At 33.2% G+C, this 17,396-nt stretch overlaps 1 protein-coding gene across 1 annotated transcript; it reads right to left on the bottom strand.

Moving 5' to 3' along the window:
- Positions 1–919: 919 nt before the first annotated feature.
- LOC120339065 (dynamin-1-like protein) lies at positions 920–17,044 on the bottom strand. The gene is made up of 17 exons (XM_039407113.2): positions 16,771–17,044; positions 15,570–15,726; positions 15,225–15,496; positions 14,461–14,598; positions 14,050–14,182; positions 13,828–13,972; positions 12,827–13,033; positions 11,951–12,071; positions 11,138–11,284; positions 9,979–10,068; positions 9,648–9,752; positions 9,389–9,448; positions 8,918–9,005; positions 8,207–8,349; positions 6,970–7,079; positions 2,378–2,537; positions 920–1,990 (listed from the first exon to the last, which is right to left on the bottom strand). Exons 1-17 carry the CDS (start codon positions 16,870–16,872, stop codon positions 1,934–1,936), a joined length of 2,235 nt encoding a protein of 744 aa, XP_039263047.2. The 5' UTR covers positions 16,873–17,044; the 3' UTR covers positions 920–1,933.
- Positions 17,045–17,396: the final 352 nt, after the last annotated feature.

Genomic DNA, 17,396 nt, shown 5'->3' on the forward strand with positions numbered 1-17,396 from the left:
CAGATTCTACCAGTGCATGATGTCAACATCGGCCATTTTGTTCTCTAAACAGGCGTAGTTTGGGAGTTGCATGGGCGTTATTCTAGGGCGCGATGTGGGACGGTCTTCAAGGCGATTGCTGCGTGTCCTCGCATATACAAGGCACTATGGAGCTGGTAATCGCTTCTGAAAATTTTCGTTATTGTTCATCTGCACATGTGGCAGCTCCGCGCGATGGCAAGAGGCCGCGACAAGGCATCGAAATACGATCGTTCACTCGTTCCTGCGGAATATACACGTCAATGTTATCGTTGCGCAATCGCGAATGGAGTTTTGGAGGCCTTGGACACTGTCGTTGGCGAAGACATATTACTTATACTTGTTTACTAACACAAAAAGCGAAATATACACGGGCGTTCAGAAGAGTAAATAATTACTAATTTCACAGATCCTTTGGGTCAATTTGGAGGTACTGTATTGACTGCACTGTATATTCTCTCAGACATCATACCATATATTTGTTACTGATCTCTGAAGATTTTGCATCGATTACATAATCCCAATTTGGGTAAGTAAATGCCAACCGGCATTCATAAACTGCATAAATAATTCAGTGAATATATATAATTAAAGAGTTATAAATCTTGACATGATTGTTCATCGCCTAAAATTTGACAAATGCCCAGGCAAAAATACAACATTGTGCCATATTTTATTTAATTACCCATCCCGTGACAATGAAAAAACAGTTATATGGAAAATGAAAGTATATTTCATATTTAGTTTGCAGAGCCAACTGGCATAAAGTGAAGCCAAATGATTTTTTCATAGATTTTGGTCATTAATTCTCGGTTGCTTTTGTGTGTGTATACCTATACATTGCCTGATTCACCTTAATCACACCCAGCCTTCAATCCGTTGTAATAATCACTGCAAAAAATACGTGCCTGTCTACCATTTATTTTCAGCCACGTGCACTTAAATTTACATGATCAACACAATACCTTTGAAGAAATATTTCCTACGACTGTTTGAAGCATGCATGAGACAATATAGGTTTTAACAAATATCTGAATATCAATTGATTGTATTTGTTTAAATAGCAATGAAAAAACAAAGGAATTACAATATAAAAGTTACAACAAAAATAAGAAAATTGCAAAACTCAACAATCATTTCAGAATCACAGAAAAAAATTATCTGAAAAACATATTTTGATTTGTTCCAACAATTTTCTGTCAATGATTCACAGAAAAGATATAATAAACACTAAACATCAGGAACTGCATATTAATAATGCTACTATTCAACATAATGTCATAAAACATGCTTAATTGAGGGACTTGATTTGAGGGGCCGACAGAGAAATTTATATTAAGCAAATTCATTGAAAAGGATATTTCCTAGCAGTTTGCCCCATGACAATCCAATGTAGGGCTATTAGAAATGGAATTTTGATGGCAGACTTTTTCTCAGTAAATAATTTGGGGCAGTGAAAACAAATGTCATAAATACTCTATCACAACTTGAAGATGATTGAATCTTCTTTCATGTATATACTTTTAATATATTTGCAGCAATAGATTTCACAGTTTACAAGAACAAATTATTCTACCACACAAATAATAAAAGTTGAATAACATGGTCTAAAATTAACATAACCCATTATTCTCATCATACTCAAAACAGAAGGAAAGAGCACAAATTAGAAAATCTTTTTAAAATTTAAGCACAGTATGATAGTTATTAGTCAACCATGTTTTCACTGCTGTGGTAACATTGTCCAATTTAAAACTAGCACTCAAATAGGTTTTAAATATTCTCTCCTGAATATAACTTAGAACACGAACTATTGATTGATAGTTATGATATAAAATGATAGAAATAACATTTAGGGTTAACACAAGCAAACTATAATAGAAAACATGGACATGTTGAACTTCCTTGTGGAACGCTACCATAAATGAGTGTCTCTTATTTCACCAATAACCTGACTGGCTCTTTGTAATGCCTGCAAACAAAAGAATTGTAAGATTAATAAAGTTATTTGAAGAGCATGTATCCGTATAAGGAAATTACAGAGTAAATAGCTTTCGAAAGTGGTTTCTCATTCTAATCTATATTGACATAGTTATTGAGTAATAATAGGAATTATTTCATCACAGAGCCGTGGACAACTTGATTAGTCTCAACAGTGAAACATTTTGCCAGTTCGAGTTTTAAAAAATTGTGCTAAACAATATTTTATTGTTGAAGTAAGTGACTTTGGTCAAAACTTATTTTTTACGTTAGATCACATTAGATTTACATTAGGAGAATTTTACATAAAAATATATGATAATACTGTAATCCTTTATGTATTTCAGGTAATAAAGATATATATATTAAATTTATCTACCTTTAACATTTCGGCAGATTCTTTTCTTCTTTGAGCTATGGATTCTGATTCAGTCAATAGATGGTTGAGTTGATCTGATTTATAAAGTTGTCGAACCAGTTCACTCTGAAGATTATCTTTTACATGATTTACTAGAAAGTGCATCACAGCTTTCGGAACGCTATAAATAACGAAAAATAATTAATACATGCGTGACATCCCAGCTATAACAGAGTTAATTAACAATCAGATCAGAAGTGCATTGCAAGTAATACAGTCGCGTTAATGCATGGTTGGATTTCATAAAAAAATAAGAAATTGGACTATCAATACCTAACCTACTGATATCAATAAAGTGTAATCGAAGTAGGTAGAAGAAATGCCAGGTGGAACAATAATAATAACAAGGTAAAACAGCTGTTTAGTGTGTGTGTGTGATTTTGCTAAGAAAGTATTTTAAGAACCTGACCACAGTGACCAAACTAATTACAACCAGTGGCATATAAAAAGTCGTATATTTTAGTTTTTATCATGTTATTCGAAAATGTGAAGTCAAACTTGAAGACAGTAAGTTAGATGTTGAACAAGTTATTAAAAAAAATTTTATATACACAAAATTTGACTTGTACTCGCTGGCAGCTGATATGCAACATAATACTGCCGCCAGCCTAGAAGAGAATGTGCGCCCATGCATTTGAAAAATTAATGGACAATCCGGTAATAGCTTCAGTCTATTTGAATCTATTATATGGAAGTGGTATTTACTGTTATGATGAAAGCAGGCACGCCTATTATTTGTCACAGAAATCCTTATGTCTATAATCTTATAGTGAGATAAAGAATGCACTTCAAAAATCAGTGCAGCAGATTATTACAAAATCAACATAAATGAGAAGTAGTAGATATGAAGGTGCCCTATTAATAATCTATACAGCACAACCACAATTAACTCAAGTACAGCTTTCGGTCATGCCATTTTCAAATAATAATTCTTTATGGTTTAGTCTCAGATGCTAGACGCCCCAAGGTTATATTAAATAATGTTTTTGTTCCACCATTTATATTGATAAGCACAACAAAATTTTTGGTAGCAAAGCTTTGTAGGCTCACTCATTTTGACTGTGAACTTGTGACATTTGATGTTCTTTTACTATAAGCATGTTTACAGTATTGGACATCAATTCCAAAAATGCCATCAGAATATTTGAATTTACTGAATGTGAAAAAGAAGAATGTAAGGCTGGAAGTTCAAAATTCTACTTATATTAAGAGATTGTAATCTGGCCGAACTTGATTGAATTTATTTATTTAACTTAGTCAAGCACTACTAAACAATACATGCAATTCATCCTGATATAGGGCTGTTGGTAGTTACATATTTACAAGAAGTACCGCTAGCGTAGCAGTTGGGTAATTGAAAGAGTTAACAGAACAAATACTCTTGGATGTGCAACCACTTCTCAAGATTTATAAGCAAACTGTTATAATATGATACCAATACTATAGTCAGAGAATATATTTGTGATCTATTAAAATTTACCATTCTCATAATTTACATAAAGTAAATCTTTACAGTTACATATTACGAAATCTAATTACATGGTACACAAAGAAGAAGTTCACTGTAATATTGCGAAATGAAAGGTCACGATCAGTGTCAACTCGGTACATATTTTGCAATCAGCCGTTTTCATTTGAAAAATATGTCTCTAGGGCATATCTGTGAGAGAAAAGTATGGAGCCGACAAAACAAAAACATGGCATTAACAAATGGTGAAAAATATTATGATCTTTTTTTAAAGTAATAAACAACATGTTGTTGTCATCCAAATATAAAGGTTAACATAATAGTTTGGATATGAAGTGGTAATAAAAATTTGTATCAAATATTTGAGATGGCTTGCCTAGAACAGCTATGTCCAAGCCAAATGCCTTCTGGACTACGGATTTTGTTGCCCTTCTGTCACGGGCCTCACCAAAAATACCTCAACTTGTTATGCACTATAAATTATAGCTTTAAGTCTTTATGATACAATAAAAAGTAATATGTGCGACATAGAAATTTTCTTCTTCAGTGAATGCTAGTAAACAATTTTACCCTACTTTTGTTACTGCCATTTTTGATATTAGATACAAATACTTCAGATTTGTTTTGCTGAAGATCATCAATTAAAGCTGGATATATTCTGTAGTCTCCTCCATTCGATATAGATATAACATCATCAAATTAATTTTACCTGTGACTGCGAGTCGCATCGGTCGCATGCTGCTCTATTATGACTCAGTGACAAAAATTAAAGTGATCTGCAAGAAACATTCCAGTCCGAACCCGCCTTTGTCTAGACCAGGGGTGTGCAACATTTTTTTGTCGATGGACCATATCACTTACTTCAGACATCTAGCCGGGCCCACACATAAATTCAGTTTAACCATGTGGAAAAGGCAAGAGAAAAAAATGCGGCTTTTGCTAAGCCTTGCAGTCATAAAGACACCGAGCAAAATGAGGAAAGATTCAACGCAGTGACATGAGCAAAAAATATTATGTATTTTTACCAATGTGAGTGAGTTTTTAAACATGAACTGTCCGATTTGAATTTTATGCTTGATGAGGAAAATTCTGAGTGTTGACAAGGACCACACTGAATGGCGTGGCGGGCCGGGTTGTGGCCCACTAGCCCCCTGTTGCACATCCCTGGTTTACCAATAGATTCCAAGTTTTTGTCTTATAACTCAACCAACATTCATCAATTGCCAGTAACATAATTAGCAAAAACCAATACAAATATGAGTAAAGCTACTTACGTATAAATATACAGTATATAAATGTAATACATTGTCATATCTAAACTACCCAAAACCATAAGTATCAAAATGATCATAAGACAGCACTAACTCACTTTGCCATATACATCTATTTAAGATGAGCCCGTTTTCAGGATTGTATATGCCACAAATTTATAAACAGTGTTTTCCCCTATGGCAAGTAGTATTATTTTTTTGTATATCAGAATTACTTAGTGTTACTAAAACATCTAAGGTTGTCCACTGCTGTAAAAGCACATTTTTTAGCACACTACACACATTTTTGTAAAACATTACTTGAGAAAGTGTGATCTCAAAACTTAAATAAAGAAGATTATTCATTCCTCCGCATTGAATGTAATGTAAAGTATTTAACACAGAGTAACTTATAGATTGATTATCACATCTTTTATGAAACATAAGGATAGGCAGCAAATTCATAAACTGAATAGTATCAAACTTAATTCATACTTAACATGAGTACACAGACAATTTTTTACTCCTGCCATTACAGAATTAAATGAAAAATATGCAAAGAATTTTCATTATACCACTGATAAGATATCTTATCTACAGTAATAGCAACCATTAGTGAACAAATTGATCTTCAATTATTGATTTTAAAGAGAAAGGAAATATATAATCTTTAAATTATATACAACGTTGTTTTCTTTTGGGCTGTCTGTGTTTTATTATCGTAAAATACAAACAGTATTTTTGACAAAAATAGAATATTTGGAAAAGTATGTGATAATCATTGACATGAGTGGAAGCACTCACTTATCCTATTATTACCTTGTTTGAGTATTATAGATTGCAACCAGTGGTGGGATTCAGCCGGTTCGCACCGGTTCTATAAAACAGTCTTACAAAATTTTATGAGATCAGAAAACCGGTTAGCATTACTGAAAAAAAACTTGACTTTTTGTAACAGAACCGGCTGAAAAATATTACTTTTGTGATGGAACCAGCTGACAAAAAATTTGAATCCCACCACAGCGACCTAGTGTGGAGTATGTCTGTGAAGCAGTGGTTCTCAAACGATGGGGTGCAGACAACTTTTTGAGGGAGCATGGGTTAAAAAGTTTGGGAACCACTGCTGTAAAGCTTACAAAACCACATATTGGTTACAAAATTCTTTCACTAGAATTACACAAGAATGGATGGAGATGGATAGCTAGATTGCCAAGCCTGACCCTGGTACTCACAAGAGGCTGTCACAAGACAAATAACAAACCTGTCTTATTAACTTCATTCATTTTGTAATTTTCATTTATATACAACAACTAATTTGTTGTAAGACATTTTATTGGACAGACGTCATTTTGTATTTTTTTTCTTGTTGTCGTGAATATAATCGCTTTCTCATTAACTACTGTACCTTTGCTTTCAGTGGTTAAAGATTGTTGTTGTTGCTGGAAGGCTATTTAAAAATTTCTCTGGGCTCTTTGGAATTCGTTTTTCACTTAAAAATTTTTGTGTGATGACATCAACAAAATTGAAAATTCACACCATGCCGTGGTTCCCTGATCGCATTTCAGCAATCTTGTGATCATACAACCAGTATTGGAAAAGGTTTGGGCTACACCGTTTTGGCCTTTGTGTCTATATTTGAGCATTTCTCTCTTTTTTTTAATCTATTATTTATGAGCTATGGATCATCCTCGACTGGATGGAGTGGAACAGTAATTACATTGAAATGCATATCACTTTATTTTTATTTTTTTCAACTTATTTAAAAAATCATTTGTGACACAAATGTGAAAGGAGTCGAGGCATGTTACATTTTGGACTTTGCTAAAAAATCTTACCTGTCCTGAATATTTTTTCTCACGATTAGGAAATAAGAATGTATCAATCTTTGAATGACATCAACATCTCTTTCTTCTCGGGAAGATAATTTTCTTGTGATTGGCATTTCCTGTAAATATATTAATTTTTGTTAAATATTGGTTAAAACAAGCATTTATGTTTTGACTTTTCGACTCAATTATTTGAAAATAATAATTTAGTTTTCCTATTATAAAACCCCAAACAAATACTTTTAATTACAGTTTTAGGCGCATTTCTGTGATATCTTGAATGGATTAATTTCTGGATAGTTGAAAAAAAGTTAAGATAAAAAATACTATTATTAAACCAGATTTCAGCAATATTACAAACACTGTCAATTATTCTTTGATATTTAAGTTTACTTAACGAATAAAATTAAAATTGTTTTTGCTATGAACCCAAATTTTAAATGAATAACTATTTCAGCAGCTGGAAACCAAGTAAAAATAAGTTTGTTCAAATTAAAAAGTAAAGTGCGAAAGAGTAAGTGCAATTCCAAACTATTACTCTACTCTAATTAATCTGTTTTCATGATCTTGTGGTTGGTGCACATTATTTATGGCCACAAAGGTCTGCAATGTGATATTATGTTATATTGCCATTTTAGACCATTCGGTTGTATTAAGGATTTTTAGTGATCGTAAGGTTTAAATTAGATTAGTTGTTATGTTCCACCTGTTGAGAGTGAATTTTATAGGACACACAAGTTGGATAATTAGTAAAGAACCTTCTCATCTGAATTCACATCCGCTTCTGTTACTATATATAGCTATTATCGTGTAAAAAAGTGTTTGCTTTTTAATCCGCATCCAACGTACCGCAGTGATAAACTCCAGCTTGAGCCTGCTGTTGACAACGAGTCTTTTTCTGCTTATTCATATTATTAAGCAATGTTTTGTTATGGTTTATGAACACACAGTTAAACCTACGAGGGCGCTGCTGTGTCATTTATTACTGCAGTGATATTTTGTGATTATCAAATTAGTATATTTTATGTCATTTCCCTTTAAACTAATCAGCCAACAGGTGTCACTGATCCAAACCTGCTACAGTCCTTCGCGACCCTTCTCGATTGCAATGAATCTCTGACGTTATTTCTTATGTGTATATTTACTTTTTTCTTCTAATGCCGTCATACACTTTCGCCACTTTTTCTTGCATGATAAAAATAAAATATCTGAATCTGAATCAACATAATTCCAATAGCAAACTCACCGCATCTAATAAATTGACAGGTTGCTGTCTAGTTTGACGTGATGGACTGAGATAAGCACTTCTTGTTACAGCTTGTAAATCTCCTGTATCTTTTGGTAAAGCAGCAGCCATTTGGCCTCCTGCAGCACCAAACCATCTCTTGCCTAATTGTAAGAGACAAATTTTGAAATATAGTCGAGAGGAAATAAGATGTTTGCATTCAAAAATATCTCCTTTTTAAACCGGCTCAAATGGATGAACAAAGTGTTGATCAGTTTTGTATTTAATGTCATGGTAAGAGATTCTATGGCCAACAAGTGAACACTCAACCAGGGTTGTGTAAGAGAAATTATACCAGACTCAAGATTTCAATCACTAAGCCAGTTAAGATTGACTCCCCAATTAAAAACCACCTCGAGTGCAACAGCAGACGTTGCGTCACAGAAGTTTTTCTACCAGACTCATGATTTCAAATGGGTTACATTTATGAACTACACAATGAAAACACAAAAAATGAGTGCGACAGCAGATGTTTTGTCACAGAAATTTCTACCAGACTCACGATTTCAAATTCTAGTCGTTTAAGAATGACTCCCTAATTAAAAACCACTCCGAGTGTGACACCATACTCCAAGTTGCAAAAGGAATTTCCTCTATTGTTTCTAACTCACAACTCCAATAAAACCAATTTTCGATTATTATAGTTAAATTCAATCCAAACATCACACATACCTAGTGCCATAGCCGATGATACTGCAGAATTTGGTTCCAGGACAGCATCTAAAGATGGATTTCTCTTTGGATCGTTGCTGTCGTCAGTCTGCAAAAAAAATTATAATAATAATGTCCATAAATAGATGGTGAAAACTTTTGGTAGGGTGATTTTACATTCTTCACTTCAAAACAAGGCTCAGTATAAGAAGACACTTCTGAGGTGAGAAGCCATTCTTTTGTGGGAAAACGGAATTTTTCTGTATGAAACTGACAACCGAATATATCCTTCATGAGGTTTGAATTCAAAATTTTCAACCTGTGATGCCAAGATAGTTAGGTTCAACTTATTTATCACTGGGCCATTGTGTCCGTAATGGGCCATTGTGTCCGTAACTTTGAATTACGCCAATTTAAAAATGGTTATAAACTATCAAGTTGACAGATCATGTCCTCGCTAAGTTCAATTCAATTATGAAAATTACAAATTACCTTTAATCTTTGACGTAATTGCTCTTCATTTATTGCTACTGGTTTGCTCTTTTTATCATTCTATAAAAGCAAAAATAGTAAGATTGGCAAACTATAGTCGGGAGTTCATAATGCACAAGAATACAGGTAAAAACTACAAAAATGAGTAGGATAACTTTTGGTACAATAAATTCGGGTTTTCGGGTGATGCCAAAAGCCGATGGTCCCAATAGTAGAAAAACAATACGTTAGTAAAAAGGAAACTTGCTATAAAACTTACAGTTTGATGTTGGTTTAGCTGTAAAAGTTCAGATATATTTGCATCTGAAAAGTCTGGATGTTTTGTATTGATGTAAGCCAACTCTATTCCTACCAAGTTTGTGACCTGAAATAAACAAGATGAAATATTGTATACTATATGCAGAATAACTTCTTCCAAATTAGCAATTGGTGGAAAAGCAAGAAGTTTACATATCATTAAGTTGTCTAAACAATTCTCCTTTTATTATATATATCATACAATATTCAACATTGTAAGTAATGGTAATTGAGCTTCAGTTCATAATTAAACCAGTGTATAATTGGAGTACAAATTTGGACTATATTTTTACCATCTCATTAGTGATAGGCAGACGTTTTCGTAGTAGCTGTGTCACAACTTCAACAATGCAATCTCGTAGCCGTGGAAACCTGACAACCTCCTGTAAGAGAACAAACATTATTATTTTTATTTGTTACATGTATGTCTGAAATTCATCAAATAACAACATATATTTGATGTTAATTCCATAAATTTTGGAACTTCGCAATTCACAAAGATAGCAGCTTATATTCAAATAATCGCATATGCATTAATTGCTAAAACACAGTAAAGGACTTCTATGAATAAAACCATAACAATTACACATAAAAATAATAGGTAATAATTAGTAAATATCAATGAAGACATCAGGTTTTGAGTTCGAAGTTGCCAATTCACATATTATAGCATGTTGTAAATTAATTGTTTTGAGAAAAAATTTCATCTGGCATATGTGAACAAAAATATTGATTAAAGTTCAATATACTGTAACTGATAGCTCTATTAATTAATCAACCGGTATATGTCGCAATATGTCCATTTTCAAAGTACTTTGAGCATCTTAATATATTGATTAGTAGAACAATGTATGTGATAATATTAACCTTTCTGAACAAATAATACAGTTTTACATATCTGAACCCTTTGTGTAAAGCAGGGGTTCAGGCACAGAATATGAAATTTCAATATTTCGAAGTAGAACAAAATAAATGTAAATTAAACTACGAATAGTTTTATACCTCCTCTGAGAACTGGGCTTCGAACAATCCACTAGAAATGGTATTACTGGTATATCATAGTTTCGGTACAGAATGCAAATACAGTATTCGAAATGTAATACAATAACGAATCATTAAATTAAAAAGTTAATTAACCGTTTTACATTTTCACCTATAGTTAGGCTTTGAACAAGTAAATAGCATGGGTATATTTTAGGGGTGAACAAGGTTTTTGGACTAGGGGACTAAAAATTTTGCCACCTGTACTGGCGGGCCATGTAAGTGTGACGTAAAAAGTTACATTTTATGAACAATATTTACAGTGTTCCAAATGAAGAGTGCCATATCTTCATGCCCATCAAGCCAAAACTGACATTAAATGAAATTGTGGGGTGTTTTAAGTACAACCAACAAGACATATTGTAAAACAGTTCTAATTCTCAGGTAGCAACAGGAGGAATGTTCAAATACCTGGACGCTTATACTTTGTACAATGCGTTGCATTTCCTCGTGTACAAGCTCAACACATCTTAATGATGGTTCTTCTAATCTCTTGATTTGTCTTTTTACCAGCAATTCAAAAGAAACCTCAGGAACAAACCATGATGGACGAGGTCCCTGGAAACAAATTAAAGTGAAATTAAAGGTTCCACTTTGAGTTGTTTTAATGACACATGAGTACAGCAAGCACGACATAGCTATCGGTTGGAGTTATTTAACACTAACACTAGATGAAATGTCAGTGGGCAGCAGGACTCATTCTGAACAAACACAAAATTTTTTTTTTCTTCTGCGCAATGTGCTACGTCCATCCCTCAGATTCGGGGTGTGCAACCTTTAATATAGGAGGGTCAGATGAATAACTGGGTGACGCCACGGGCCGCACCTTCATTTAACATAGGCTTTCTTCTAGTAGATGCACGCACAAAAATTTTGGGTATTGATCTCAAGACATTCATTGTTCGCTTTGCACAAGCTCAGACATAGGACCTGGGTATAGGCTTTGCATCGCAAATAGATTGGAATAACTTGCATGTACCAGATTAAACTGAATTAAAAACTCGCTTCGCGGGCCACACACTGTTCAAAATTGGCACTTCTCTATGGGGCACATAATTATTCCTTGTGGGCCACATTTGGCCCGCAGGTTGCACACCCCTGCTATAGTTAATAAATATCAGTGCTCTTATTAATACTATAACGTCTAATGTCAAACTTTGTCTACAAAACACCAACGAGCATTAGGGGGTATCATTCATAAGGTTTGATTGTATTTATACTTACATTAGCATTTCTAATAGCAGTTAAAATATTAAGATCAGTTAAACCACCCAGCGGATTCACTGATTCTAAAGTTCGTCCAAATGTCTCATGAAATATATAACATATGCGTGCACCGCCACACCTGCAAAATAAAATTTAAATTTATTAGTAACGTTATATGAACTATTTCATCACTTTTGATGAGTATATGATTTTTCCTAAATTTCCTAAAATCCAAGTAAGTTGAACTAAAACTGCCAATATGAACAACAAGCTGTATTGCAAAAATTCAATTTTGTTAAGAATTTAGATATCAAATGGAAAGGCTCTGAGGGGCTGAAACCTATGGGTATATTCAGTTGGCTAAAACAGACAGTCCCCGACTCGTAATAGAACTAAAATAAGGAACATTGAATAAAGTTATGACTTAAGCCGGGAGTACCAAAATTTGGTGCAAATGACAAGATTTACTATTCCCTACATTCTCAACGCTTAAGCTGTGATACTGTGATATGGCTAAACATGCATTAAGTTAATATCCATGATTGATTAGGAATCCAATTTGACATTGGAAATTTGAAAGATATTTACTCAGATCAAGAATAAGGAAAACGAATAATCAAATTTTCTCAGTATATTCTAAAGTAAAATGTTCAATAAATATGAAATATTGAATAATTTATAATGGGCCATGTATATAAAAAAAATGTAAAGTCAATGTTAATTCAATGTTATTTAAATAAAGAGTTCACAGTTTTTTACATGAATTGAATGAAGCTCTTTTGTCATTGCGAGAATTCAATTGCTCCTAAATTTCAAATATTACAATTTTGAATCAATTTGAATATATTTGATTCGTTTCAGATTTCCTACTGTTAGATAACATTATAATCTTACAATTCTGTAGTTTCAATATTTTTTGATGTTCCTTCAATTGTGTTGACGTATTCTGAAGCAAATTTAGTAACAATTTGAAGAAGAGTGGCACTCTGATCTCCAACTGCCTCCCCATATGAATTGAGTAGAGATTGAAATTGAGATGTGAGAATGTTTACTCTCGTTTTGAGAGCTGGTAAACAATCTCGAATATGATGCATCAGCAATCTGAATAAAATTAACTATTAGTTAAATACAGTGCTTACATTAGGTAAATTTTGGTCAGAGCAAAGTGCCTACAACAAGAAACAGTTGAATAAGTAAAAATGTAAAAAACGACCTAATTTGAACATCAAAATCGAACTGCAGTCAGATTTAGTTGGAGGCAAAAATGTCTTCCCTCTTTACAATTGAACAAATTGTTTTAAATCAAGAGTGTCTTGGTGAAGCCCATTCAGACCCTTATATTATAAAAAAAAACTTAACCAGTTGCATATTGGCTCCAGATTAGTTAGGTGAAATAAATTACAAATATGAAGGAGAAACAAAAAACTTTTTACATATTAATGGCTTTTCAATAATCAATCTTACTGTTATTTTTTAAGAATAAGAAGAAAGAAGAATTTATTTTTGTGATAATACTGGTAACTTGATATTTATATCACTGTAATTATATTTTTTGAGAAAGAGAGCAGCAGAGTTTTTTTTATTTTTTTTGAAAATTTTTCAAAGCATAATGTCCCGCACACTCCCTCAGAAGGGAACAAGATTCATCTACAGGCGATATTCACCAGAAAATGAAGTATATCAAAAGTTTTTAAATCAGATTAAATCGATATGATTAAGAAAACCGCTATGTGGCCATCTAAACAAATCAAAAGGTTGAATTTATACGCGATATAGAGTAATAAATTATAAAAATACCATTGATTGGATACTATAGATTTGGAATATTAAAAATAAATTATTGATACAAACTTCTGAATAACATATCATTAAAATATCAGATTAAAATTACTGACCTGTTCAATGTCTTTGATAGAAATCGTGTTCCGTTTCTACTCGCAATCGATGGATATTTTTTCTGTAAAAATTCTTGTTCGTCCTGTATGGCTTCAGAAATGTTTTTGCGTTTGTTGATATCGAGTTGACTACGATTTATAACTCCTGTTATAAAAATTGTAAAATGATAATCTAATAATGTTTTTCCATCTTTAAGCTAAATACTCATGCTTTGCACTTGCCTATAATTCCTAATTTGACAGGGATGACCCTTCCACATAGAACATCAATAGCATCAGTACCAGCATCCATTATATCTAGTTTTGTGACAACTGCAAGAGTTCTTCTTCCTGCTGGATCAACTTCAAGAGCCATCTAGATTCGATAATATCAAAATTGTAATGAGTATACATGGCAAACTAGGTAGAAGTTTCTTATTTCTATACAAGGTTTTTTCACTCTAAACATGGCTCTGTGCCAGCAGATCCTGATATGTGAGTACCGTAGCTACTGTATGACCGAAATTGAAGAGTCCGAGTAAAAATTTCCTTTAATCTGGAGCTGAAGTCGTTTCTTCATATAGGATAAAGATGGATTCGGGTGTAAATTTTCCCATATTTCACATCACTGCTGGTAAATTTGTTGAAACATACCTTTATGGCTTCTGAAGTTGCTATATCCGTGTTTGCTGGAGAAACAGCAAGAATTATTGAATTTGGATTTGAAATGTATTGTAATATCAATTCTCTCACTTGTGCTTCAATGTCTTCAGGTTGGTCACCAACTGGAATCTGATACAGGAAGTAGAGATGATTATGCATTGAATATGTGTATCAAAATTAACTTACGGTATATTACTACCAAACCAAAATTGATTAATGAAATACAAAATTACCAATAAATGTTACTTATTAGGTTTACAATGATTGGTTACGTTGATACAATGTTTAATGATCGAATGGGATTTGCATAATGGAGCTATTTCTTTTACAATCCAATTTTTTCTAGCTTGGCCCATAAATGAACCCTGTCTCCTATAGTTTTCAAAAAATATCAACTTTTGTGGGAACAAATTATGATTTTAAAATTCAATTTTCTGTCTGATTTCAGTGTCAAAAGCATTGAGAGAAAATTTTCAAAATACAATTTCTAAATAGTATAAGCTGCTCCTAAAATTAAGAATTTATCATATTTTTTCATTTGTATTGGATACCAATTTTTGAAACATTTGCATTCGATTAATGAAACTAGAAACTACTAAACTACTAGTATTACTTGAACAACAAATTTGATACATAATTAAATTTTCCTTGTTACTTGATATTTGTATTTAACATCTAAAAATACAGAATCTTTCAGCAAAAAAACAATGTTTTAGAGTTTTTTATGTATCTTTAACAGAAAATAAAAAAAAAACCTTCGTGATTCCCGGGAGATCGACCAGAGTTAAATTCAGAACACGAGGACTGAAAATTTTCAAATTAATTGGATCACTGCAAATAGCTTTATTTGTTCCACCCATCCGTTCAGTTTCGTTTTCGATTTCCGTTCGAATTTCATCAAAGTCTGTATACATTTTGTCTTTTGTATGCAAAAATTTTCCCCACTCTTCATGGCCATGGTTGAACTTTGAAGATGAGCCATTTACATGGTTTTCCAAACCTGGTTTTTCATTTTCTTTATCAGAATCTAAAATTAAAATATGGCTCATTTGGAGGAAGGATTGGTAGAAAACCAGAACCTGATTTACTGTTTTATTTACCTTCTTCTGAATTGTCATCATTTTCTTCCGTTTTATTTTTTCCATTATCTAAGTGCACGAGTTGTAACACGAGAGGTCTTCTTGTAACTATACCAGTTCCTCTTGGTAAAAAATCTCGACCAACCAGATTCTCAAGAACTGAACTCTTTCCACTACTCTGAAATGTGTTACACAATATTGATGATGAATAATTTAATCCATTTTGGGCACTAAGATATATGACACTTTCAAAACAATCATAGATGACATTCTGTTCAAATGGTAAGCTTACAAGTGCGATGCCAATTTTGCATTATTAAAAATGGTGGGTAAACAAATGCTGGGTAAAAGACCCTCAACTTGAGTCTTGAGTCACCCGAGTACCAAGTCTATTCGTCTATTCAATCACTGTATCGAGTCTCAGTGACAGTTGGTTGAGTATGAGATATTTAATTTTGATGACTTGAGTCACTTTGAGGCTTTGATAAAGAGTGACTCAGGTCGAGTCAATTACTTGGGCTTCCCAACAAAGTACTCAGAGATTCAAGAGGACTTTCGAACCATATGCATTATTTTAGTTCGCATATGAATCACTTACCTGCTAACGTTTGGCATGCATTTGGGGTAACGATGGGCAATTATTTTTGCCATGGGGTCACATTGCAAATTCAAAATGTGGTAATGTGCCAGACTAAGTGAAGCCAACCTACATTGCACGCTTCAATGTATTTTATTACACATTCAAATAAAACAAGACATATTACAAATGTTACTTTTAATGAAATGAGTGTATTCTTTGCTGCGTTTTTACAAGTTTTTCAATATGAGGTTCAATGGCAAACGTTTTCACTATATTCAAAATACTGGAAAGCAAAGAGCTGACTAGTTTAACGATATCCCGCTGTGTTAGCACACGACTCACAGATTCAAAGAGCAACTTATCAAGATTATACAAGAAAAATTCATGCTTCAAAAACTCTATTGATCAGTGATCATCTGGAAAAAGAGCTGACCATTTTCACAAAGTTGACTGCAGAAAGCAGCTGGTACACAGGTACATCGTTACTAAATCACTTGGGCAGCAACTTCAGAACTTGCCCAAGCCTGACCTGGGAGGTAGGCTATGACCGGTAAACATGTGAAATGCTATTTTTTGGTCCGGTTATCTAATGACTGAATGAAGTGCAATTCCGACTCGTTCATAAAAAATCATTCAAGTTACCTGGGATCCAACCACAACTATTTGAGGCAATTGTATTGAATCTGAGCCAATGGTGTTAAAAATATCTTGAAGTTTGTTGATAACTGGAATTAACGCTTCCATTCTTCAGTGCTTTACTTCCCGTCAAATTTCTCAAACTGCTAGAGACAAGCTCTTAGACGCACACTATATGTACAGCTATAACAGTATTACACTATTACGTGTATCAGCACTGCATAGCCAAATCTATAAATTCCAACAAAGAGGACCTTCTGTGGTTACAGGTTTAAAAACTATTGTGCTTTTCTGACGTGTGGTGGCGCTAGTAGTTCTTTAGCATACGGGCGAGATTTCAGCACTTGTCGGAGTTTTGCTTGCTGGCCGATTTTATACAAGAAAATGTTAAATTGGTAAAAGAAGGCCAAAATTCAAATAGTATTTTTTATATTCTTCGTCAGTTATAAAAGAGAATGAAATAATATTGGCAATGAAAAAAGAAAAATTCACAAACATAGTAAAAATGGAGAATACTTCGTGTTTAACCCTCTCCGGGCCCCTTTATCTTTTGGCAGTGGGAAAAATCTGATATTTGGTGAAAGCAATACTTTTAGGTCATATATGATGAATTATTAAAAATTTTCGACACT

Source organism: Styela clava, chromosome 9, assembly GCF_964204865.1.
Source record: "Styela clava chromosome 9, kaStyClav1.hap1.2, whole genome shotgun sequence".
Classification (NCBI taxonomy): domain Eukaryota; kingdom Metazoa; phylum Chordata; class Ascidiacea; order Stolidobranchia; family Styelidae; genus Styela; species Styela clava.

Excerpts from the sequence above, each read along its gene's own strand:
- LOC120339065 (XM_039407113.2), bottom strand. The coding sequence starts at position 16,872 with ATGGAAGCGTTAATTCCAGTTATCAACAAACTTCAAGATATTTTTAAC. Across the intron at positions 15,727-16,770 it reads TAGTTGTGGTTGGATCCCAG|AGTAGTGGAAAGAGTTCAGT; the intron begins GTAACTTGAATG and ends AACACATTTCAG. Across the intron at positions 9,006-9,388 it reads AATTACGTCAAAGATTAAAG|ACTGACGACAGCAACGATCC; the intron begins GTAATTTGTAAT and ends TTTTTTTTGCAG.